The sequence below is a fragment of the Dinoponera quadriceps genome, unplaced genomic scaffold (genome assembly GCF_001313825.1).
Source record: "Dinoponera quadriceps isolate SergipeBrazil2010 unplaced genomic scaffold, ASM131382v1 scaffold1573, whole genome shotgun sequence".
NCBI lineage: Eukaryota > Metazoa > Arthropoda > Insecta > Hymenoptera > Formicidae > Dinoponera > Dinoponera quadriceps.
Window position 1 is genome coordinate 778,269 of NW_014556062.1, and position 25,390 is coordinate 803,658.

General features: G+C 45.8%; 1 protein-coding gene across 1 annotated transcript in view; it reads left to right on the plus strand.

The window, feature by feature from the left end:
* The window catches only part of LOC106746560 (probable G-protein coupled receptor Mth-like 1), a 166,041-nt gene that overhangs the window by 58,348 nt on the left and 82,303 nt on the right, over positions 1-25,390 (plus strand). The window contains exon 4 of the mRNA XM_014623277.1: positions 4,154-4,232. Coding sequence (XP_014478763.1) covers positions 4,154-4,232 — 79 coding nt within the window. The remainder of the gene's footprint in view (positions 1-4,153; positions 4,233-25,390) is intronic.

Here is a 25,390-nt window from a genome sequence, read left to right on the forward strand (position 1 = left end):
CCCCCCCCCCCCCCCCCCAGTGAAGGATCGTCTTTTTATCCAGTCCCGACCTTCTCTCCACCTTATGCGCCGAGCAAGCCTGCGCGACGCCGTTCTCTCTCGACGGCATAAATCATGACGAATGCGAAAACAAGCAGCGCGCGTTGTACTTCTAAACATCGCCAGCCCTTCTGCGCGATTTTCCTCCGTGTCTCGTCCTCTCCTTTTTTCCTCTGGTCGTTCGGACCGACCGACCGACCGGTCGACTCCTCCGGCGCTAATTCCAACAAAAGAACCTTCCGCGCGCGGCAAGTCCTACCGGGCGTGGAAAATGGAGAACACACAACGCGCAAACACGACCCGCCCTGCCGTCCGAAACACGTTGCCGGTGGATTTAGCCGATGAAGGGTGGCGGTGAGAAAGGGATACCGAAACGGTTCGTCGCTCCCGTCCCCTCTGACCCCTTCGGGTCGAGAACGAGAAAGAGGGTGCGTGAACGGGTGGTTCAGGCGCTCTCGGCGATTCGCGGATGAATGTCGTCCGAGTTATAATTGCAACGAGCCGTAATTAGTTTTAGAAATTTAATTATTTCCGCGCGGTCGGATCGCGCGATAAATGCCGTCGGGCGCGCGAAACCTCCCGGCGAGAAGAATTATTTGACGATTTCCACCCTCCCCACCCACCCTTTTAGCGTGTATAACGCGCGCGTTAATCTCACTTCGGGGGTGACTTCGCGTCGGCGCGGGCGATTCTGTGTAATTGCGAATCGTTAGTCCACGTTTCGCGCCGGACGGACACTGCGTTTTACTTACCGGCTAAAGCCCTCGCGTCCCGGCGAAAGTGATCTCCCTGGGATTTAGCCAAATGCAAGTTTATCGTTTCTCCTCGCGCGCGCCTCGCGGCCTGGACGCGCTCATCTCGTCGAGCGATTTCTCCTTTCGGGACGCACTTGTGTGTTTCAACGATACGGCGGTGGTTTCGCTCTCGAAACACCTCCCAGACACACGTTTGCTTGATAGAAACAGTCGCTGCTATTCGTTGAAAAAAATGGTCGTAGCGAAAATTATCTAGATACGAGAAATTAGCTAAGACGGATAAATGACTGGCAAATATTTCATAGTCACATGTGTATCTATCACATGTGTAATCAATGTACGTGACAGAGGCAGAATTTTTATTCGGGCTATTTGTCTAATTTAGCAAGAAAGTCTCTCTGTGGGACCCATCCAGATTAAAGCCAGTCACGCTTCTTATTAAAAATTGGTAGCAGAGCATAAAATTTTCCTGCACGTATTGCTGGAATGCCGCTGCTGTAAATTATACACGCTAAAGACTATAGTCTAGCGGATACAGGAAATAGCGATACATTTTACCTGTGACATTTTTAGAATTCCAGCCGGCATTCTGAACCAGCGGAACGTTTCCCCGAGTGTTGATAGACTTTTTCAGCGATGTTTTACTGACTTGAAAAGGCTATTCTTATGACTGTGGTCATCAGTGACCATCGACCGCTTCTCAGTCAATAGTCATTAATTACACACTGATTGCACTTTAGAGAGTGCCTAGTTATTTCCATATATTTTCCCGTCTTACTCCGCGATCCCGTTTTGTCCCAGGTTCCCCTAATTATAACCACACACCGGCGACGAGCGGATCGATCGCCGTAACGCGTGTGCACTTTCTATTCCGTTAATCGCCGAGTGTCGTCGTCGAGTGCGCGCGAAAGTTTCTCTTTCGCGTAAACACTCGACGGTTGCGCGGGAACGCGCGATATCCCGCAGCCATAAATCGTCGGGACGGATCCATCGATCAATCGTTAAAATCGTGATCCCCGCACGCGCGCGCAGGTCGCCTCCATTAGCGATATGAATTCTTCCGGCGTGTACACACGGCGCGCCGGCACAAAGTAAAAGTTAATTGAACCCGCGGCACACACTCGGTTAGACGTGTTTACGTCGCGATTTATCACCGTCTGTGTCTTTCCTCTCCTCTCTTCTTGCTTTCCATTAAAATAATCGTGACTGAATGAATGGAGAGGCTCGAGATTGAACAGATAGATAACGGTGAGTCACACTCGTCGCGCGATTATTCATACTTTCCGGTGTGAGCGCGAAGAAGTCCTCTAATTGCGCGTTTGTCCCGCGCGATACGGGCGTAATTCACGGCGCATAAGGACGAAGTGAATGCGCACAAGGCATCCCGGTCGGTTACAACGATTTCTCATGCGTCATTCCTCCGCCGATCCTTCAGCACACGCGGCGCGCTCTTACGTGCCCGCTGTGATATATGCGCGTTGCGCAAACGAAAAGTGCCGGCGAATACAGCGATAAATCGATATTACCGCAAGGAATCCGAGTGCGTTTACCATTTTCCGCTGAGGCGTTTATCGCGTTTATATTTGTGACTAGATAACTACGATTGCATAAATTGTCGAATTGATTGAAGTCGCATAGCGTAACGCGTATCCAACAGAGCGCGGCTGTATAATTAATAATAGATCCTTGCTCTCGCGCAGTAGGTGTTTCCAAATTTTACTCCGTTTAAAGAGAAAAATAGAGAAGAGTAGAAAAATTCGCGCGCAAATATATGTAAATATATATACATATGGGTGTGTGTATATGTGTATATATATATATATATATATATATATATATATATATATATGAATTTTATTATAAACCAATTTCACCGTGAATATTTCACGTTTTGCGAAATGCACTGCATGCTTAATTAAACTGTGAAAGATTAAACGTTTCCATCGTTACATGCCGTAATGTAACGATCAACGATCGCAATTGTTTTAATTGCAGCATAAATTCCGCGTTACACGGTAGATGAGAGAGAAAGAGAGTCGATGGTGCATATTGCATACCGTTCGCACACTCGCGCTTATTAAGAGTGTAATACCTGTTTGTAAAGAACGTTTGACACGTCCTGAACGAACGTGTTAGCACGCTCACATTTGTTACCATCACCACTTATGCGCGGCTTGTCGATTGGCGTTTTCAGAAATTAATGCTTCGACTCTCTCGACGGTGGCTTGCGTTGTCGCTCGCTCATTGTTCGAATTCTAAGGGCAAGCACGCGCGATGCCGTTAAAAATTTATCAATACGCGAGCCACGCATATTGAAACGATATTTCATTCCTCTCGCCGTCGGACCTTTCCAGCCGGGCATGTTTTTGTAATTTGGCACGCTTCCGCATTTTTATGCGATGTAACGTGTGGCATAGCTTACGATCGATATGAATTAAAGGGCTATCAAAGGTCAGGAAGGAGGAAGGATATGAGAATCTTTTGTCATTTGTTAGAAGGTGTGATTATCTCGATCTTATAAAATAGTTTTATTTACGACAGTATAGAAAATCAAATTTTTACGATGTTTCTTCGTCAATACATGTTCGTATGTATTATGTTGCGATTTGCATTTTTAATTTCCACAAAGGAGAACGTTGAGTGTCGACCTCGCGGAATGAAACGTTCCTTCGACACACACTTGGCAAGAATAATCACTCCACTCGTAATTCTCGTCTTCATTAAGAGCGCGCGCACGGATTCGAAGGATGAATGCGGGCGACACTCTCAAAAATTTATAGACACCAACGGTCGCACCCCCTCTTGGCGACTTTTCAAACGGATCCTTACAAAGGCTTATGCCTTCGTCTCTCTGGCCCTTTGCATGTCGCACCCTCGAAATTCGCCCTTCTCCGCTTGCACCAGTTTATGAATCTTTAAGAAAGCGTCGAGGTACGGAAAACCAACGGTGCGGTCTTTGTTCGGCGAGCTCGTTTACCCGTTACAAAGTGTCTGGAATCTGTTAGGAGTCGGGATAAATGATTAAAGAGGGATCGGTGCTTGCCACCGGATTTACGAGTGTCGAAACAATGCGAGATTTTGCCATTGTTATCCGTGCGCGGTGTGCGGGTGAAAGGTCCGACTGCAAGAAATTCAAGTAGATGCGCTCGGGAAGAAATACTCGACGCCATGTAGGAATATCTGATTTTCGCTTCCTTTTTAGCCGGCATCATTAGAACTCGTCGGTATTTGCGACTAACGAAGTGAAAAGTTTCCTGACATAGCATAATGCCTTTACGGAGTAAAGCTCCTCTCTTCAAACTGCTTTAAGTATTCGCAAAGCCACCAATAACGAAGCCTGTTTTCTTGTTATGTTTCAGCGATCATGGCGCATTTCTTCTTCCTGGCTGCCTTCTTCTGGCTGAACACGATGTGCTTCAACATCTGGTGGACATTCAGGTATGTCGTGATTTATTTCCCATCTTCTCGCTCCTGTTGTCGAATGTATCTTAAAACATGGCTAGGACATGCGCTTGACAAATGTACAAAACGGACGCTGCGTTTTTATCGCGCGCGTGGGCTAATGCGTCCGTAAGAAAGCAGAAGGGTGTACGCAAAGGATATTTTAGGAAATTATATCGCTACAGAATAATTTATTTAATTTCACGTAACATTTTGATGTCTAAGGTTCTTGATATGCGATTACTAAATAAAAGAAATAATCTAAACAAACAGAAAATTTAGAGTCAAACGCCGAAATTCGGGCGAAATTGATAAATATCGGTTACATTTAATCTTCATTAATTATATAAATCATATATTTCAGTCCCTTCTTTGGGCAATCCTCAGCGAATTACAAAGTCGAAATCTAAATTATGAAGGAAGTGGTCAGTGCGCAAGGAAACTAAAAAACGTCGATCAATACACGGAGTAATAGCTGTTGTATAGACCAAACCGGTATCCAGCAATGTGTCACGCACTTCGCAACGGTTAGTGTACGTACATGCAACGTTTTTTAGTTTCCTTGCGCATCGTCTAGTTCATAATTTATTTCTTGACTTTGTAATTCACTGAGGATGGTCCAAAGAAAAGACCGAAATGTACGATTTATATAATTAATGAAAATTAAATTTAGTTTACATGTATTAATCATTTTCGCACCTTAATTTCGGCGTTTGACTCTAAATTGCCTGTTGGTTTATTATTTTTATTATAATTATTTCCGTTTGTTTATTATAATTATTTCGTTTATTCAGTGATTTATATAATGTATACAGAAAAAAAATACTGTTGAATCAAGAAGATTAACTCTAATTACGCTACTGTTGGAAATTTTATTGATTCAACAGCATTTTTCTTTCCATGTAAGAAAATTTCACGAATATTAAAATTGACTCGTAACATATAGATATTTGAAAAAATACGAATCTGTCGGAATATACGGTGTCTCAATTGTAAAACTCTTTGTTTTCTTCACTTGCGCATTTGCGAGACGAGAAAGAAAACTTGCAATACACAGATTAGTGCCAGCTATCACCGCGTCCAGCGTCCTATTCCATTCTGATTGTCATCGTGGCCAGGCATTAGAAAATAGTCCCGCACGAGAAAGTATGATTTAATCGGAAATTCAGCATTAGTTATACCATCCACCTGATGAGTGATATTCAGTCCAATTTGTAAACAATCACTTGTCCAAAATAGTTTGAGAACGTCGATTGTCGTGATTTCGCGGCCACCGAATATATTCGTTACCGATCGGCGGTCGACGACGGTTGTTGATTGGCAGTAAATGACTTGGCCCTTTTCTGCGGTGCCAATTGTTTTGGTATTCTCGCGCGTCGCATGCTTGTCCGTGCCCGCGTCATTACGTCTCGAGCCGACAAGCAACACACGTACTGCGACGCCGAGTACGTGTATCGACACATTGTTGACAAATCCTGTCGTGTGATTAAAATATTTCGTCTGCTATTGAAATATTGAGCCGGGCTCTCGTCGGGCTTCGCGTTAATTCACACGTGTTTCTCCGATCGAGTCGTATCTACGCGAGTGTCAATGTCAGTGTCAGTGCCTGCGTCACGATGGAGTATCCGAAGCAATCAGGACGGAGGACGCCAGGACACGGCCAACGATACATCGTAGATTTCCAAGTATGTCAAGTATTTTATTATGCTGGACACTGGACAAATTTAACGAAAGCAAGGACACAGCCAAGTGTGTCGAAATTTAAAATTTAATAATTTGATTTATAAAAAAGTTTATTAAACTATATGCATTAATTTTATACACAAAATTCGTATAGCTGTTATCTTTATAATTAACACATATTTATATATTTTTTCTGAGTATATAGTTAAAAATTATTTGTACACCAAAGGGTTTTATTCCCGTTAATTGGATAAATAAGTAAACCAATCAATCAATTCTACATACAAAATTCGTATGATTACCACTCGCTTTATTATATTTTTCTCTGAATGCACGATTAACAAGTCTAAGGCTTGTATTAATAGTTGTCGCTTAAAACTCGTCTCAAATGAGACCACTCAAATCTGATTTCGGAATTGGATCTGAATTTTTCAGTTGAATTGCGATTAATATAATGTCACGTGCATCGTGAAATTTAACTGGGAAATCTAAATCTAACTTTGAACTCGGATCTGAGTATCTCACGTGGGGCAAGTTTCAAGCAACGATTATTAATACGAGCGTAAGTCTCGTGAATGTCGAGATCGCCGCTTTCTCCATTTTCTCTGTATCGCATTCTTGCGATCTTGGATTATTCAACGCTATCAATCTTACACGGCAGCCTTTAATTAATACACCTCAAAACGGACAAAAGGGGTTGCAGCGGGTGCGATAGGTAGATGCGGCATCGATCGATAACTCGTTTATGTAACGCCGGGGTATCTCTTTACGCGCGCGGTCGGGTTATTTGATAAGACCTTTGCAAAGCATATCTTTGATGGATCAACGAGCAGGATACGCGAAGGAAGGTCCCCCTTCGCCGATCTCGTGTCTCGGATGTCTGAAATTTCGAAACTCGCTGACGCACCGGTTAGAACACTCTCGGAGGGTCGCGCGACGTCGCGCCGTTGACCTTCGTAGATTTCCGGAACGCGCGGAATGCCCTTTTCCTCGTTCTCGCGACGTTAACGTCGTAAAAATTGCAAGAGAGAATGCTTAGAGTCTGCGCGAGCATTCCCCTCGCCAATTCACGTCGCGCGATAGAATGCGAACGCGCGGCGAGAGAACCGTCGCAAAAGTGGACGGGCTACGATTGTTGCTGAACAGCGATAAAGCATGCGCGTCGGTTATTAAACGTACGTTATGTACTTTATGCGCAAACAGAACTCCGCGTTCACGCAGGTGCGAAGGAATTCCGGATTATCGGTAGATCCGATAGTCGTTTAACCGGAAGTTAGTCTCCCTCTCTCTCTCCCGTTTGAGGAATCGAGATAAAACGTTCATCACACTCGTCCCACGAGCAGATTTTAACGCGCGGATTTATCGATTCGACGTGTACCTGTTCGCGGCGTACACACAGCGTCGCTTTTAATTCCTAGAATAATAAAATACCTAATTATCCCGATGAACATCGACGCGCGAGCGCGATAATGGTGAAATAAAGCCTAATTAACGCGTCGCCTCATTACGGTCCCGAAATAATTATACAATCGCGGATAAATCGTCCGTACGCAAGCAAACGATTATAATAATTGAACTAAATTTCAGGCGAGCTCTGCTCGTTTCTTGCCCGCGGCTCGTTGCCCGTCGCAACTAATTAAAGTACGCTCGGCCATACGTAATTATAAAAACTACTGGGTCGCGAGTGAGCGAATGGCGAACGAATCGCGCACGCAAATTGCGTCTGCGCGGACGGCTGTTCGCGCGCGAAATTCCAGCGAATTGTTTCGCTGGATCCTAAGAACGTATTGTCCAGTGCTGTATTTTTCGTGACGGACTCTTGATCCAAGCTCTGGGTTACTGTCAAACTTTTGGTGTTATTTTTAACCGCAATGTAGATCGGTTTGTAATTTTTTCATAATTTTCTCATTACTCTGAATTGTGGGCGATATATCTTGAAAAATCTCCGGCGTCGTTGAAAATGATACGTCGTGAGTCGTAATTAAAAAGCGCGTAACAACCGTGATCATTACGGGCAGATTGCCATTGCGATCGTTGCTCGTCGAGGGTAGCGGAAGGAGGGCATTACGGTGAGAGATCGGATCAGGATCACTCGGTCGACTGGTTAATGCGATGCAACACGGTCACCGTAACGGGTCTCTTCGTCTTTCTCTCAGCGTTCGTTTCGCGCCCACGGTTCCTCTCTCTCTCTCTCTCTCTCTCCAAGCCCGTGCTCCTTCCCCAGCTACCTCGCGATCTTTCTCCACGCGTTTCTTCGCGCGTTTTTTCCTCGGATTCTCTGCCCGATCAGGCCTATCCGCGTCTCGCCACGCGCGATTATCCAGGCTCCCGCGGCTGGACACGTCGAATTCTGACACTCGGCTTGTGTGTGTGCGTGTGTATACATCAATAATATTTGATTCGGTGAGCCACGAGTGTTTTCCTCAACGAGCGTTGCTAACGATTCCCAGACTCACGGGATGATGAATCACTCCGCGAAAAACTCCCCCGTGAAAAAGCCTCTCGCGCCGGCTCTTTTTACCGAGGAGCGCGTTTCGTTCCGGCTGGAAGGCGCGCTTGAAAATTTCGACACGGCCGTCGAGTGACGAGCGATAATCGCCGATCCGAGGGTGAGGCGCGCGCGCGCGATCACGGTGGATCGTCAATTTTCGAACGGGATTAGCGGAAGCTGCAGCGAAAGGAGCTCTCAAAAGCCCGGGCTTGAAACGATGCCAATCTGATATCGCGCTGTAACGAAGTCTCCGAGTTGCCGTCGCGCCGCTAATGTATCCTCTCGCTTTTCCTCGCGGCCGCCTTGGAACTCGCATGCGAGTCTGTGTGTGTAACCGAGATATACAACGCGCAACAATGATGCTAATAACGCTAACAGCCGACGCGTAACCAACATCGTCCGTGCATCGCCGCTCGCCTCGGAGAGGCCCCGCGTGGGTGGCGACTAAAAATATTTAAACGCGCGGTTTAAGCCGCCACCGTCGCCGCATTTGCATCAACGGCCCTGACTTTTCACGACCGCGGTTCGACGAACTTGCATTCTCTCTCTCTCTCTCTCTCCATCGCGCGATGCGGCACTTTTATCCCTATTTCGCGTCTCGCGTTATATAGCGCGTGTACACGCGATATACACACACACATGCACATACACGTACACACGCGGCCGAAACTGTCGGCGACACGTGCGCCCGTGTTGTATCCACTTGTTGAAGTGTCAGCGGCACGTTGCGTTCACGGTGGACTGCCTCGGCTCCGTGATTTTCGAGCTGGAAAATTATCTTGATGTCATTTGCGGCTGTGCGCGCGCGCTTGTGCATGGTCGTTGCGTTGTTGCATTGATCATCGTTGCATTACCGATCTCTGTCTCTTTCTCACTCTCTCTCTCTCTCTCTCTTTCTGTATTTTTTTTTTCTTACGGCCCGCCGACTCGCTCCCAATGATGTTCATCTATCGTTCCGCTCTCAACAGCCGATTGCGTTACGTCGTATGGAGTATTACTGCTCGACTAACGAGCCGACACCGCTGACCCGAACTCGTGGTTTTGTCTATACTGAAAAAAAAAGCCAGAGAGAGAGAGAGAGAGAGAGAGAGAGAGAAAAGGCAGCACATATGAACGAGCCAATGCGCAAATAACTGTGCGCGTATTTCACATTCGTGCGCGTTGAATCGATACATTTTAAATATAATCCCGCGACCAAAGGGCTATCCCTCTTGACAAAGAGGAAAACGTTTATTTAAACGTTCGGTGAAGGATTAAACGCCACGGAGCGGCGCGAAATGAAATTTTGAGGGTGCGCCTCTGAAGAATATTTTTCCGTAGAAAACATTTTTTCCGCACTTTTATTTACACTGATAGAAAAAAAAACCTAAAAAATAAAAAATATTTATTCGAAAAGTACTAATAACATATTCGCTTAAATTTAGATTCTTTTATTCAAATATAGCATAAACAATTGCTCTTTTATGGAAAGCCATAAATTTAAAAACACGTATATTCTGTCATTCTCTCATCAAAAAAAATTTTCTCAAAAAAATATCTATATATTTTAGTATTAGTAAAACTGTTATTAGCATACGGAGAAAAAGATTTCTTCGGATTTGATAAAATTTCTTTAACTGAGACAAATACGTTTTACGAAATTAAGGAAACCCAAGTCAAACAAACACGTGCGCTAAACTAAAAAAAAAATCTTTTTCTCTGCGTACCAACCGAAGAAATATTTTTTATTATTTGGATATTTTTTCTCCCGATGTGTGTACGATAAAGCTACTCGTTCGAAAAAATCATCGGGCGTCGTCTAACACAAGCGAGTGCGTCTTGTTTAATTCAATCCGCTTATCCGATATTGCCGTTGAATCCGCTAAGATTCTAATTACAGCCGAGCGAAATGTGACATTCGACCGAATGGACGTATCCGAAGCGACGTAATCCCGATAATCGAAGCATTCGGTTTAAATCCGTCCCTAATGAACACACATATCCTATCGTTTCGGTTTACACGTCTAACAATATCCGCGTCCGCAAATACGCTGTCGTGCGCAATGTCGAGCACGGTGCATTGAATCGGGCTGACTGATTCCTACCCGTGTAATTTTCTTGCAGCCGGCTTCCGCGAAGGCAGCGAGCGGAGCATTCGACGCTGCGTCTCGCACCAATTAGTAGTACTTGCGACATTACACCGCCAATGAGAACCCGATGCCATCACCGTTACGTTTAATTGCTCGCGAAGGCCGCGCCGAGAGCGTTTTCCCGTGCGCCGAGGTTCTTGCGTGCTTTCCGCTTCTCGATGCTTCTACGCGCTGCTCTCCCTCTCTCTCTCTCTCTTGTATGTCTCTATTTTCTGAGAAATTGTTCAATTACCTAACATCCAAGCATCTTCCCACGGTCACTGCAACCGTCAACGCGACGGCGGTGCGCGCATAGGACGCGCTCCGCGACCTCGCCGTTGCTTCGCGACGACGTGTATTTAGCGTATCTTCTCTAAACGAATTTGCATTCTGGTAGTCGCATCTGTCGCGGAGATCCCTCTGTGTGCGTCCACGCATTTTTCGCGAAAGGCAGCCGCGCTCGGTTCGCTTTCGTTCCGTTGCGGCAAATGCGCTTATGTAACACGCGAGAGCACACGCAACGCGCGCTCTCACCCCGCACGCGGAATGCAGTCGCGATTGTCTACGATAATACATTTCACCGAACGGGTTTTACACGATAAAATGGGGGAAAATTTTAAGAGACTGCGAATGATATCGATTTCTCTCTCGTTTACTCCACTCTACCGAGTTGATAGCCAGTTCGTGTATAAACACGCGAGTTAAATGCACTTCCGACGGTTAAGAAGGATTTATGGCGGGACTAGGAGCGCGAGAAGAAACAATGGGCGACGAAGTATCGTTGCCGGTGACATTAGTCGAGGGCCGATGTATCAATTATTCCGGTAAAATCGTTGGGTAGGGGAGGGGGGGGGGGCATTAATGGTGGCCGGCCGGACCAGAACGATGCGCGAATTTCGCCTTCAAGTCGGGCTAACACAATCAGTCATTGTCAACAACGAAGGAACTAATCTCAATGGCTGGCCCGCGAAACAATGGCCGATCCAGTCGGCGGGAAGCAAAGACAAAGGCCGCGTGTGTCGTCCCCGCGAGAAGCGGTCAAGTGTTTTGCGGCCGTGCGTACACACACATATACGCACGTGCAGTTCGTTAAGGTCTCTTCTGTTCTCCCGCGGACTAGCTCATTAACTTCGTTTATCTCGGCCTCGATAACCGGCCGGGTCTCGATTTCTTCGGGTCTCGCACGCGCACGCGCGTTGCGTGACGCCGGTGCTTATAAAAAGAACGAGAGAGAGAGAGAGAGAGATATTGCGGACGGATATATTGGCCGATAAAAATTTCAATATTAGGGAAAATATGCGCTCGCATATACGTGAAACGTGTTTTAATTATAATTCCGCGCTTATACTCGGCGACCGAGTTGGATGACATTTTTTTTTCGGCTTCAACGAGAAACGGCTAATTTCCCAGATGACAGGCTGCGCCCGCTAATGCCTCGTTTATTACGTATTAACTGCGAAATACCGGAGTCGGGGAAGTGCTTAGTCCGCTAAGGGCTACGAGCCGTGATGAGGCCGTGATTAAGTACGCCGGGGTAGTCTTATCACGTGACGACCGCGTCGTAATGACGGCTGATTGAGCTCCCCTCTGTCCTTCTAAGAGCGACTCGTTATTCACCTTTTCCCTCTCTCTTTCTCGTTCCTCGATTCCACGGAATCGGCTGATTTTTCCGCCGGATTTTTCTCGTTCTCTCCCGTTAATCTGCCTCCGAAATTCGACGATCGCCGGCACTAACTAGGCGGAATTCCTCGCGCGAGGATTTCTCCGTACCTCTCCTCCGTGGCCAACCCCGGCCCTTTTCGATCTCTTTCTCGTTCCTAGAAGAGCGCTTCGCCGCCGGTCGGCGCTATTATTAGATCGATTCCCGTTCATTGACGGCCCATTCGGAACGTCGAAACCGATGCCAAGAGGAACGTGACCCAAATCTCCGAAACTGGGCCTCCGCGTGAGCGCTCGCCGTCGGATTTCGCAACACAATGGCCTTCTTGTAACTGCAACGTGTCCGACCGGTCCGCCGGGAGGCCTCCGCACGATCGATCACGTCCGCGCAGTTATATCCCACGTAACCTGATCTTGTCGTGGATCATCCATCTTCTCATCGCGCAAATAATTTCCCGCGAGAACCAGTTACCGAGGAAGATCCGGGGGAAACTCGGCTCGGCCCCGAGCACACATACGCCGTCCGGCGGCTTGTTCCTTCGCGCGCTGAATCTGAAAAATACGGATATCGAAGCGCGCAGAAAGTATATGACGGACGACGGGAGAATTTGTTTCCACTCTCTCGGACGTCCGGTGGCCTCCCTGCGCCTTATTGAATTCTACGCTTTGTGTATTGACCTGTTCGTTTTTAGCTTCCCGTTGAACCGTCGAATTCCTGTTCCGATTCTCCGTTACTTACTCAACCCCGTTTAATAATTGAGAGAACGGATGGAGGACACGTGTTATTTTAGTAATTATGAGATTTGCAGAATGTCCGGGAAAATGAGAGACCTATGGGAATCGATATCTATTCACAACCCTCGGAATATTATGAGGTACATGGAACGGGGAAACAATAGGAAGCCCGATATACGCTCGCGCGGTGGAACGCGTTAGCAAAAATACGATGGAATGACGCACGAACGATATCGAGCAGTAATTACGTTTGATGAATAGCCCGGTGTTGTTTGTCGGCGAGAATTGTATCTTTTTAGTGAAAAATATTGAAACTCAAATAGGTTTTTTTAGGCGAAATTGCGGTAATTAAAAAAAAAAAAGCGGAAACCAGTTGCCGGCGCGCAAACGGATTCATGGGTGCAATAGATATTCTCATATATATAAGAAAAAGTATTATAAATGTTATATTTAATAAATATTATAATTATAATATTTTTAGAAGATTTTTAATCTTAAATTGCAAGTAATACTTATACGCAAATAATACATGAAATGTAAGTAATACTTTCATTAGTACAAATTCAATCAAATCAAGATTAAAAGTCTTCTAAGAAAATAGCTAGACAATGACTAGCTCATAAAACAGATTCCACACTTTAGTGAAAAACCAACTAGTAACGAACTAGCAAAGAGCTAGAAAATTTAATCTACCCCGAACTAGCTACCTAATAACTTTTGACTCGGACCGACTAGTTACACTTCTACTTGGATGGGGTCTCGCTCGTTCAATCGCATCGGTTACCGGACGGTCCGGAATGTTCGAGTGCATCGATATTTTTCCGGCGACCGGCGACCTTCGACGGACGCCACGCCAGTTAGCCCGGTATTTGAGATCCGTCGCGCCGGGCAAAATCAACAAGCCCGAGAGTCGCTCGTCCGGAATACAGTGAACTTGGTCCGAATAGTGAGATGCTCGCGCGAAGGTCTGGATCCCGCAGTTGCAAGCAAACGCGGGCACCATGGCCAAACCGACGGTCCACGACCGCAAACGCGACGGTCAGAGAAAGAGCAAGAGAGAGGGAGAGATAGGAATATCTTGTTACGACGGGGCGGCCGCGGTCTCGAGGACTCGACCGACGAAGAAGTTCATGCCAGGCCGAGTCCCGAAGTACGAAGTCGAGCGGTTAAGCTAATTTAGGGTCACGAATGAGAGAGGAGAAGCTTGGGCGCGCCGTCTCGAGAGCCATCGAATCCGGTTGGCGAGATCGACCAAAGGGAAATCGCGCGTACAGGTATTCGATTCCGGGAATGAATCGCCGGATGTGTAACGGGTTCCAGACGTTTCCGGCGAACAACAAGCTTTATGAACGGTAACCTTAAAGTAGTTGGTCCGTGAAATCATTTTCTCGGGAATTCCTTTTAAATTTTAGCCGCATATTGATGGAAGTATTATCTGCACGTCTGTAAACTTCGAATTGACTGTTTGGAAGCTGAGATATTCGTAACCGAAGCCCTGGTAGAAATGTATGCTGTTTTCCTAGGCATCCATCCCAGTTACCGTCTAACATTAATGCATTCTCATTAGTTGTAACAATATTGCGTAGGAAATGGACAAGGACCTGATGGAGTTTCATTCAGGCCAAAATATAGCAATAAGAAATTCACAATTTACAGCAATACCCGTGACATATGTACATATACACATATTTAAATATTTATACATTTCTTTCTATTATGTGTGCATCTCTATTAGCTCAACTAACATATAAATAAAGTACTAATAAGAAAAATAAGAAATAAATAATATCTCCATATTTGTAATATTGTATGTTTGTCTTAATTTTTCTCGCGCTCAAAATTAACATTTATTACTTAGATAGTTAAGTTATAAGAAAGTATTTTTTTTTCAGCAAATAAACTTATGTAGACTCTTATATAGTCACTGAAAATCCGACACTCTACGGGCCATCTTAATTCGCGATCGCTCGTGGAGAACGGCGGAAGCGAGCGGAAATAACGAGCCTGATAGAAAATAAGCCAGAATATAGTCAGTAATTAGTTTTGTCTTTCAACGTGATTTATTTCCTCAGCCGTTTCTGGCAGTTACCGTCCGGTGGAACCCAAACAGTGGATACCGACTAGTTTCTGACATATAATCAGCTTTTCCCGAAAATTTGTTTACTCGGGAAAACCGAAGAGTCTTCGCGAGAAACGTTCGAGATTCAACGCGACGAGCGCGTCACACAGTCTCGCGACATTCGCAATCAATTTATCCGGCGTCATTTGTTCTTCCTATCTTTTTACAACTTTTTTACTACTTCCCGTAACTCTCCGTAATTCGGCGTTACGCAAAAGAGAAAAGTTTACGCGCCGTGTTAGTGAATCACGGGAGAGAGAGAGAGGGTTAACGACTCCGACAGCGTTCTCTCTTTTCTTCTTCGCGGGACCGTTCGTTACGCGTTAGATAATGCATGCAAATTGCGTTAACGTAACGTGACTGCCGGTTCTAAAAGCCAGGGACCTCGGCCGGTTTGCTAGTCAACGACCCGCCGTAGCTCGTGTAAAGATAGACGAATCGTCGTTGCACTCGCCGCGATGCGCGCAGCTTCCATCCCTGCCTATTATGCGACTGTCGACCGCTGCATCGACGAATACCCGCGGGGCCGCGGTAAATCGAGTGAATCACGCGGTCCTTCAGGATTCGGAACACGTGTTGCTGGTCGCCCCCCTCGCGCGTTTCTGGATTTTTAGAAAACTGCTGATACCCGATCTCCCCCCTCCGCGTCGCGCCGTGCATCCTCGGCATCGGATTCGATTTGTTCCGGCATCGTTGTTTATTATGCACGAGCCATTTGATTCTGCTCTCTCGCGCATCTAACCATCTGCCGCGTGTTTCGGAATCGATGGAGAACTGTACTGCAGAGATGTAGCGTTGTGTCCTGTGGTATTTCGTGTAAATATATTTCCTTGGCGAAAACGATGAGGTGGCGCGAGTTTTCGCAAGACTCGACGTTCGATAATTTTTTTTAATATTGAGAATCTTTACGGATAACTTGGACCAATAAAATTAAGGATGTATTGCCTATGAGTGCCGTATATGAAGTGGCTCAAGGGGACCATTTATAAATTTAGTATGTATCAAGCGAAACTACGTTCCTATATATTTATTTCACTATCTAAATAATAAATGTTAATTTACGAAACGGAGTCGAGGTAGACATATATACACAATATTACAAGTACGAAAGTATTATTTTTTTGTTTTTCTTATTAATAATATACTTATGCGTCAGTTGATCTAATAGAGATGCAAAAATAATGGAAAGAGGTATATAAGTATTTAAATATGTGCATATTTATATGTGTTTCGAGTTTTATTATAAGTTATGAACTTTATACCGCTGCATTTTTAAAATAGTTAGTAATTCTGAAAGTTATGTATAATATCTACATATTAATATTTAATATCATAATAATTTTTCATAAAAATCTAATTTTTAGTCTAGAAGGTGTTAGAAGTTAAAAATAGCACGCTACTCTCAAGATTACACGTATACAAATTATACGTGTCAACTTTAATTACAAATATCTTAACTCTCGAATGATCAATCATTTTTTTAATTGTACGAACAATAAGTTAGATAATATTTCAATGTGTGCACTGAAAGAAGAATTTGGTAATAAGTACTAAAATTCAATGAACATTTATCGACCAAATATTTGATTATTGCAATCAAATAATTTAATTCCATATACAGTACTGTAGTTTCATATATTATATATTTAATATACGGAACTAAATTATTTGATTGCAGTAATCAAATATTTATCAAGTTAATCAATTAATCAAATATTTAGTCAACAAATATTCACTAAGTTTTAATATTTATTACCAAATCTTTTTTTCAACGTACGCGCAGTGCAAGTTTCGTCGATTTTCATCAAACTCATTTCACCTTACAACCTCTCTTAAAGTGGAATAATTTTTTATTCAGGCTCTAAATTACTGTCAAACTTTTACTGTACCTTTAAATGTAGTGTAGATTAATTTGTAACGTTTTCGTTATTTTGACTTACGGGCAATACATCCTTAAGCTCAGGCTCGGACAATTTCGCATCACTCATCTCTCGCCTTGTTAGGTTGTTCGTTTTAGAGGAATTAGATTGCACTTTTTATCTTCAAGGCGAAACAAGTGTATAACCTCGCGGTGAAGGGGAAAGGAACGAAATTCCAGTGCAACACTGGTTCAGCTGAAACAGGCTTATTATCGTCTCATTTGCACATTTTCAGACAGCGCGCCCGCAACTTTCGTACTGTTGGAATTAATTTGTGCAGATCGGAAATTTGCGTGCCGGCATTATTATTTCGCCCGCGGCGGAATCCTCGATAACATCCCCCTCCCCCTTCTACGGTAAACTTAACTATCTCGTAAAACCGGAAGAGATATTAATACGGAATGATGCGCGACGTAAATGTCTAAGTATATAAATAATTAGTCGATAATTGAAACACGCGTGCTGCCAACGTTTCACATTAAATCTCTCCTCGTGCTGTGTGTTAAGTATTGAGATACTAGACCGACTCGGCTTTTCCAACTTACCTCGTTAGCTACCGTGGAGTATTTCTCTCGCTTCTCTCTCTCTCTCTCTTTCTTTCACTCACTCACTCACTCACTCACTCACTCACCCGGTTCTGTCTCTTTCTCTTCGTATTGCATATATACATGATGAGTACCCACTCGCTCGGCCAGAACGGCTCGAGTGAATCACGCGAAGCCTTTGGAACTCGCGCGTCGGGATTCTCCTTGCGAACGATACTTCATCGCGTACCTTCGCGTTGGCGCGTCGCGTATTTTTGTCCCGCTCGCGTGCACTACGTGCCGCACGAAAGAGAGAGAGAGAGAGAGAGAGAGATAATATTCGCGAAATGAAGCGGAGGGTCTATTACGTACTCTCCTACATCATCGACGTCTGCGACGGGCGGCGAGGCGTGACGAGAGATCCTCCGTGGGGATCACGCGGTGATCGTGAAACGCGCGGCGAGGCGAGGGAGGACAGGTGGAATAAATCACGAATCGCGCGCAGTCCGTCAGGATTCGGCGGTCGATCCTCTCCTTCGTGCTGGATCGAGGACGCCGCTCCTTCTCGTTCGAACCGTGTCGCGACTACATAATGCGCCCATTTGCATAACACAATTTCTGCGATACAGTCACGCAGAACGTGGACACTGCCCTCCGTAAGTCTATTCGATTCCGCGCGTCGTGTCGCGATAACGCCAAATAACAATGTATTATAGTAATCATGTGAAATTGCGGCTATAGCCGCGGCTATAGCTCGTCCTCTCGCTGTATTTTGAGAGAGAGAGAGAGAGAGAGAGAAGCAGACGGGCTCTGGGGGCGCGTTTTGCATGACGCGCGTGTTGCTGTGACGTGACGCGCCTTCATTTTCTCATTTATATCGTAAAGCCGCGATATGTACTTTACTTCCTTGAAATCTGCGAAATAATCTGTGAGAGCGTTCCGACGGGCTCGTGCGCAACGCAACACTTTGATAAATAATTTGAAACTGCCCGGTGCTACACGGAAAAAATAATCAGCTCCTGCTAAATAACAGCTGAGAGAACTGGATCCATATGATATAACTGAAATTTAGGTACCAGATCTGGTTTTATCTGTGAGAACTAATTCTTTCTTTTTTTTTCCCCGTACGCGACTATAGTCGTCAGAATTGGCCTCCCACGGCTAAAAACTGGGTCTAACTAAATTTCAGACGTATTATATGGATAGCTAGTTTCCAACTGTGGGAATAACTAATTCCTTTTCCCGCGCAAAAATTGCCTCTTTTATTCCATATTTGAATTATTATTAAAATACACGGTCACGGCGTTACTTCGCCGTGAGAGCATCTCTCCCGCGAGGAACACGTTGCATCTCATAGATCGCCGGCATTCGTCACGGACGCACTGTGAGGAGGAACGTCTTCGTGGACATTGGCGAGAACAAAAGTTGCCTTGGCGCGCGAACCCTCGAATACCACTATATCAAGAACGCTGGCGCGGCGTGAACAGACCGTGTAAATCAAGAACGGTCGTTAGAATTCAGAGCTCCTCGGTTCTCTTGAGAGACCGGAGAACGGTGATAGTGGTAGTTGTAGTATCTTGGTGAGCGGTGCCAAAGATTCATGCCGCAGTTCGTGTACCTTGTCGTTACTTCTGCGCTTTTTCTCCCTCTCCCGATAATCCTCCTCTCATCCTCCTCTCGTCCGCGTCTCCCCTTTGCTTTTTCTTTTTAGCCTCCTCCGTTCCTCGACGGCTACGACAATGCCGTAATCCCCGCTTGTATCTTTATCGGATTCGAAACGCGGCAAACATTCGCCGATAAAACTTCCGGCAATCCATTAGCGATTGATTTTTCTCCCGAGAACGCAGCGCGCGCACTGTGTTTCGTTCGCTTAATGAATTGAATCTCCATTGTAACGAGGTCCCGATATTTAACGCGATAATTGTTTGATAATCAAGCTAATACTGCAATAGGGCCGCGTGAATCAGTCACATTACGTTTATTATATTACATTACGCGCGCCCCTGTGGCGTAATTTAAAACGATCCCCCACCTCTCCCCCCTCTCTCTCTCTCTCTCCCCATTTATGTCTTTCTCTTTCGCGTACTTCTGCCACCGCTCCCACGGATTATTATTCGTTTTCTCGTTTTCAGAATTTCCTCAGCTCGTTCCGCCATCGCGCGTAATCTCACGTTCCATCGTGCTTTTCCGCGTGCTCCCCGTAATCACGTTAAAATTCCTCCGCGGTCTCATCCGCGGCTCTTCGAATCGCTTCGTTTGCATACGTTAATTTGTTGTTAATTAATACGGTGGCAATTACTCGGGGCCTCCTCCGCTTTGTGCATCTCCTTCGGGAGATCAACGGAGCTAAATTTCTCGTCATTATCCCTCGCGCGTTCTCCTCGTTATGTTGCGCTCTGTGTACCCGGAACGCCACGCATGTGCGAACGCGCATCGGGCGGCTGGTGCCAAGTTACACGACAATCTTTCGCCACATCGTCGTATTCCATTTTGCCGGGGTTCGCGGTATTCCCGCGATGATATTACGCAACGGTGGCGTACGCGCGCGCGCGCGCGCGCATCGGCGGCGCGTCTAATGGCGCCCGTGTGATCACCCGCGGTGTAATTCAGTGATAACATGTAAACACTTTTACGAGTGACATTTATCGCGCACGGTTTGATCTACGATCTACCGCGCGAGGAGCCGGGCGGGTCGATCCCCTCCCCCCTTTCCCCTCCTCCTCGACTGAAAATATCCGCGTACACTCGAATTCTATTCGGCTTCGTTACCTCGCGAGCTGCGAAAGTTTGAAGTCGCGATTGTTGCGTATCTTCTTGCGTCCCGGCTCGTAAGAAAGTTGTCCCCGTGAGCGTTCCAGTTAACTGATTATCCTCTCGTTTCTTTCTGTGCGGAAAACGTAATTAGAAATTGGCGGAGAATCGACCCGGGATTGAATTGCGTTTAAGCAACGCACGCGGGAACGAATCGCGATAAATTCGCGGGCAAAAACGGTGAAACGGGTGAAAATCGGACGGGGTAATAATTTTGTTACACGGAGAAAAATAATTTCGCTGCCGTAGCGAAACTGCATCGTTACCGCCGCGTATTCGTTGCGACAGAAATTCAGTTGGTATAACCAAATTAGAGTTGTTCGTAATCGGAGCAGAAACGGTTGTTGTCAGGATAGAAGATATCCTTGCTGAGAGTGAATTTGTCCGTAGGACGCGTAAATTCATTCGTTTATTGTTGTTCCTTCTAAGAATTTATTTCAAATGGATATGTAAATTTACACATTTATATTGTACATAACAAAACACTGTGCTTTTGTGAACAAAACTAATTTTTGAAATTTATTTCAATATTTATCATCACTCCTGTTCTACTATTCGCGGTGATCGCCAGATTTTTATAAATAACGTCCTAAGTAATAAATATTTCATAACTTTGACGAATGTAATCTTTAAGTTTTCAATTAAAGTATTGATTGTTAACAAAGTTATTGTACAAAATGTAAATTAGGGCGATATAATACCTATCTTCTTTTCTATAGTAACCGGCAGACTTTGTCGCGACAGCATAAAATTTGTCGTGCCGGCAAATAATTTTTCCCCGTGATGGGAGCCACGTGGAGTCGCTTCGCTCAAAACGATCTCGCGAGTCGTCCGTTGAAGTTCGTAGTGTTCGCCGTAAAGCGGCCCGGTACCGGTATTTTGCGTGCGCTTAAGAAAAATCGCGATCACGCGACGACGACGGCGAAGCGAGACGCCGGAGAATAAGGGAACGATTGAAATTTAAGAGGGCAATGCGCCGGGACAGTTTCGAGTCGTTTTTCGCGGCCGTTTGTAGAGAGGGCGGATTTCAAATCCGCGTATTTATGAAGAAGGTCGTGGAATGGAATAAAGCGGGGAAGGTATTGCACCGATGCACGAAACAACGTAACGAACAACTCGGCCCGGCGATTCTCTGACAGTGAACCCTCGGAAGCGTGACATTGTCAGGGATCGTATTGCATGATACGCTCATCTTCCGTGACCGTGGTTTGCAGTGATTGCACGCTTAGTCAGTCAGGGTTGGCTGAATTTAAACCGGTACGGCGCAATGGCAGACGCAATCAGCGGCCTACCTCGAGCCATCGATTAAGCAATTTTTCAATTTGAAACGTAATGAGATAACTCTCTTTCTCTTTCGAGTCCCTCGTCTCCCGCGCGTGTTGTCCGCTCTGAAGTAAATCGAGGGTGATATCGCCCGTAAACACACGTATCGCCTCTTATTTCCAAACCGTAGTAATTAGCGCGCGATATTTTGCTGAAGTGTCTTCTTGAACCTCGAGCGCGTAAGTTGTAACATTTTGAACAGAACTATATTATTTTTAACAGAACTATAAACGCGACGGGAAGAGAAGGAAATTTGAGTCGTCTAAACGATGCACAAATTTGCACACTGATATTTTCTTTTACTTCACCTTACGGCAGTGTAATTTTTTAATTTTTCACCGCCTGGATACGTACAATCAATTTTCCGTGTGAGATTATCTCCTGTAACCCGATCCCCGGCTGAGGGGAAGAACGTTTAATTAAAATCGCGATGCACAAGAAACGCACGTGAAGTTTGATTCCACCTTTCCGGAACGCGCGATCGTTTTTGCGGGAGCCGGTCGTGCGGAGCGCACGCGAAACAGCGAACTCGCAGAGAGTGACGCCAACGGAGGAGGAAGCGAAAGGCCGACCGGGACGGACGGCGACGGTTGAGTGTCGGAGAGGAGTCGACGACCTCCGTGGCCGCAGGTTGCACCTGCATCACCCAACCCATCCGTGGCCGGTCAGACCTCAGCTTGGTAGTAGCTCTGCCTTCGCGCCTTCACGAGTAGGACCTCTTCCCCTCTCTCTCTCTCTCTCTCTCTCAGCCTCGTTGAATCCGCAAACGCTCGTGCGCTCACCGTGCACGGCGATCCTCGAACTTGATCCTCGGGGAGAAAAAGTCACCTGCCCATCTGCGGCAGCGTGCGAGCGAGGCAGAATCCGGTATGGAACGCGCAGCACACGAGTGCGCACCGGCGGCGCGTTAATGCGCATCTAGCGGCGCGTTGCAGCGTGAAATTCTCGAATTTGCAACCCACGCGAGTCTTTCAGTGCCCTCCTCTCCTTGTGGAGGAGAGTAGGCGCGGACGACGGTCGTGCAAGGTCGGGTATGCGCCTCAGGTTGTTCGTTTCCCGGGCGAGCAGCGCGCGATAGAGGAAGATTCAGCGCAAATTCCGGCGCAGATAGACGCCGCAAAAGTCCCGTGATTTATACCGTGCATTTCGTCGTTGCCCTCATCGCTGAATTCTCGGGGCAGAGGAGAGAGAATTCTTCCCTCCTTTTTTTTTTTTTGTAGAAATTTGACGCATCGTGCGTCTTCTTTCTTCTTATTTTTCGCATTATTTCTCACGCGAAAATTTCCGGCCAGATTTCCGCTCGAGTGCAATTACAGCTTGGCGCGACTGTCGTCGAGTCGATATTTCTCTGATGAGAAGTCAAGTCGGACAAAAGATTCTTAGGTAAAAGGGCTGGCAAAACTGGTGCAACACATGTACACATACGCGCGTGCGTATACACACACACACACACACACACATACGCGAAGTCACGATTCAGCAACATGTGCCGCTTTTGTACATGAACGCGCGATGGGGAAATACAAAACGCGTTACATAAATTCGCGGCGACCATTCGGAGAGTTCTCCCACGCTGTTCTGTATTCGAATGCGCAAGGTAGGGGGACGTCGTTCGAAGCCGAGCATCTGTAACGTGAGGTGCAAAAACGCTCGTCGTAAAATTCTAAGGCGACTCCGCGTTGAACGCGCGCACGTGAGATGTATGCGGGGAATATTTGCGCATATCACTATCTCGAAGACACGACGCTCTCTTGGAGCATATACCTGCCTACTTTCGCGGAAGATACGTGCAAGTTCTTGTCGGTCTCTCTCTCTCTCTTCCGAGATAATTCTATATTTATTTTATGGAACGTCATTTTATATAAAAAATAATTGCCGGTAGAGAAGGAGAGAATATAATTAAATTTGCCACGTGGTGGATAATAGACGTCCCTTTGCCCTGAAAAGCATTTTTGCATTTTGAGATATTTCGTTAATATACAAAAATTATACATGCATGTTATAAAATACACATTTCGCGGTAAATTATATATATATATATATGTATATATTTTTCTTTAATGTATTTTTCTGTATTAACAAAATATCGCAGTATATGAAAAATCTTTTTCGTGCGCTCTGTACGGGACTAGAAGCTGGAAAAGGTACAATAATATAAATTTGAATAATTTACGGCGCATTTTTCCGTTTTCAGCGTATGAAATCCTTCTCAAAGGGAATACGATTTGTGATTGCGGGAACAATTTTTCCCGCATATAACGTATAAAACACTGTAAAATATATGCGAACGTGCCTCGCGACACGAAACTGCTGTGCAGTTTCGAAAGCCGCGTTCATCGGGCGTGCTTTAAACCACGCGCGGAGAGGGGAGGGGCGATATTCGCAAACGAAAACGTCACGTTACTTACGGCGGCCTCAAATATACGAAGGGAGAGCGTCGTATGAGATTTTCCAACGCGCATTTCTCTTCTCCGAGTGCGAGCGTGTGAAAAGAGGTCGCGTAGCAGTACGCTGTGAAAATCTCATCCGCGTTCCTCCTTTTGTCCTTAGTGTAAGCGCAGGAAATACAAATCCGCGCGAGCGCTAGTTTACTTGCCGTGAAAGGATGTCGATATTTCGCCGCGGTTTTCATCGACGGTGCGTTTTCGTACTTGAATTACTTCGTAATACTTTTATAAGAGCGCGGCTCTAAATGTAGCTCGCAGTTCTGTCAGTTTCTTCTTACTGCCGTTGGCTTTACGCCACTCGAGTGGCTCGACGTTTCCCCCCTCCCCCCCCCTCCTCTATCTTTCTCTCTTTCTCTGCTACGCTTATTGGAATAAATCGCTGAAAATACAGGAATATGACAGTCGGACAGTCGAGATGGCGCGATACATTCAGATGTATGATACGGATAATGTGTACTCGCTTGACGTTCAAGTTCGTTTCCTGTTTACAGTTCGAAATTTCTCTCATACACACATACACACATACGCACAGTTTTGTTATGCGTTTAACAGACGTTTTTGATACGCCAACGATACTCGATCGCGGCGTTAAATCCATGCCTGCGCCGGTTATCGTCGCGCTACGAAATAATTGCTCGTTCCACGAGGTAACGGTAACACAATCCTCGTTCTGCGGGGCATCACCACCGACATACCATGATAGATCTTATCAGCGATCGAGAGCAAGCTCGGATATATGTGCGAGGCCAATCGTAGCGGTCTTTATTGTGCGCTCGAATAAGCGCTCGCTCTCAGATTAGTTAGCGACCCAAGGGAGAGCCTACGGAGAGAAGGAGAAAGAGAGAAGAAGAAGAAAGAGAGAGAGAAGAGAGAGAGAATCCGCTCCGCAGCTAATAACGGTGCGCTCGACTTTTCTGCGAGAGTAAAAACGGTACCGGCCTATCTCGCAGAGCGTTTGCATGATACACGCATAATGTTGCCCGACGAGCGCATCGGTGTCGCCGATGATCGTCTCTTGTTCGCGAGAAATCGGACAGGTGAGGGGGGAAAAGAACTCAAACGGGTGTCATACTTGAGGACTTTACCGGCATTAAATCCTGACTTCTCTTTCTGCAAAGTTTACGTCATGTTAGCCGCGCAGAATTATAACGCCGCTTCGCTAAACGTAAGGATAAACGGCGAAGGTAAATCACTGAGGACGATCAGTGCCGCGGACGAAAACGAAACGGAGAAACATTCGTTTGTTCACGCGTCTGCCGATCAATTTTGACCCGGCGCGCGTCCATTTACGGGTTAAATCCCAGAATTTCACTGCGCGTTCGATTCCTCTCGGCAC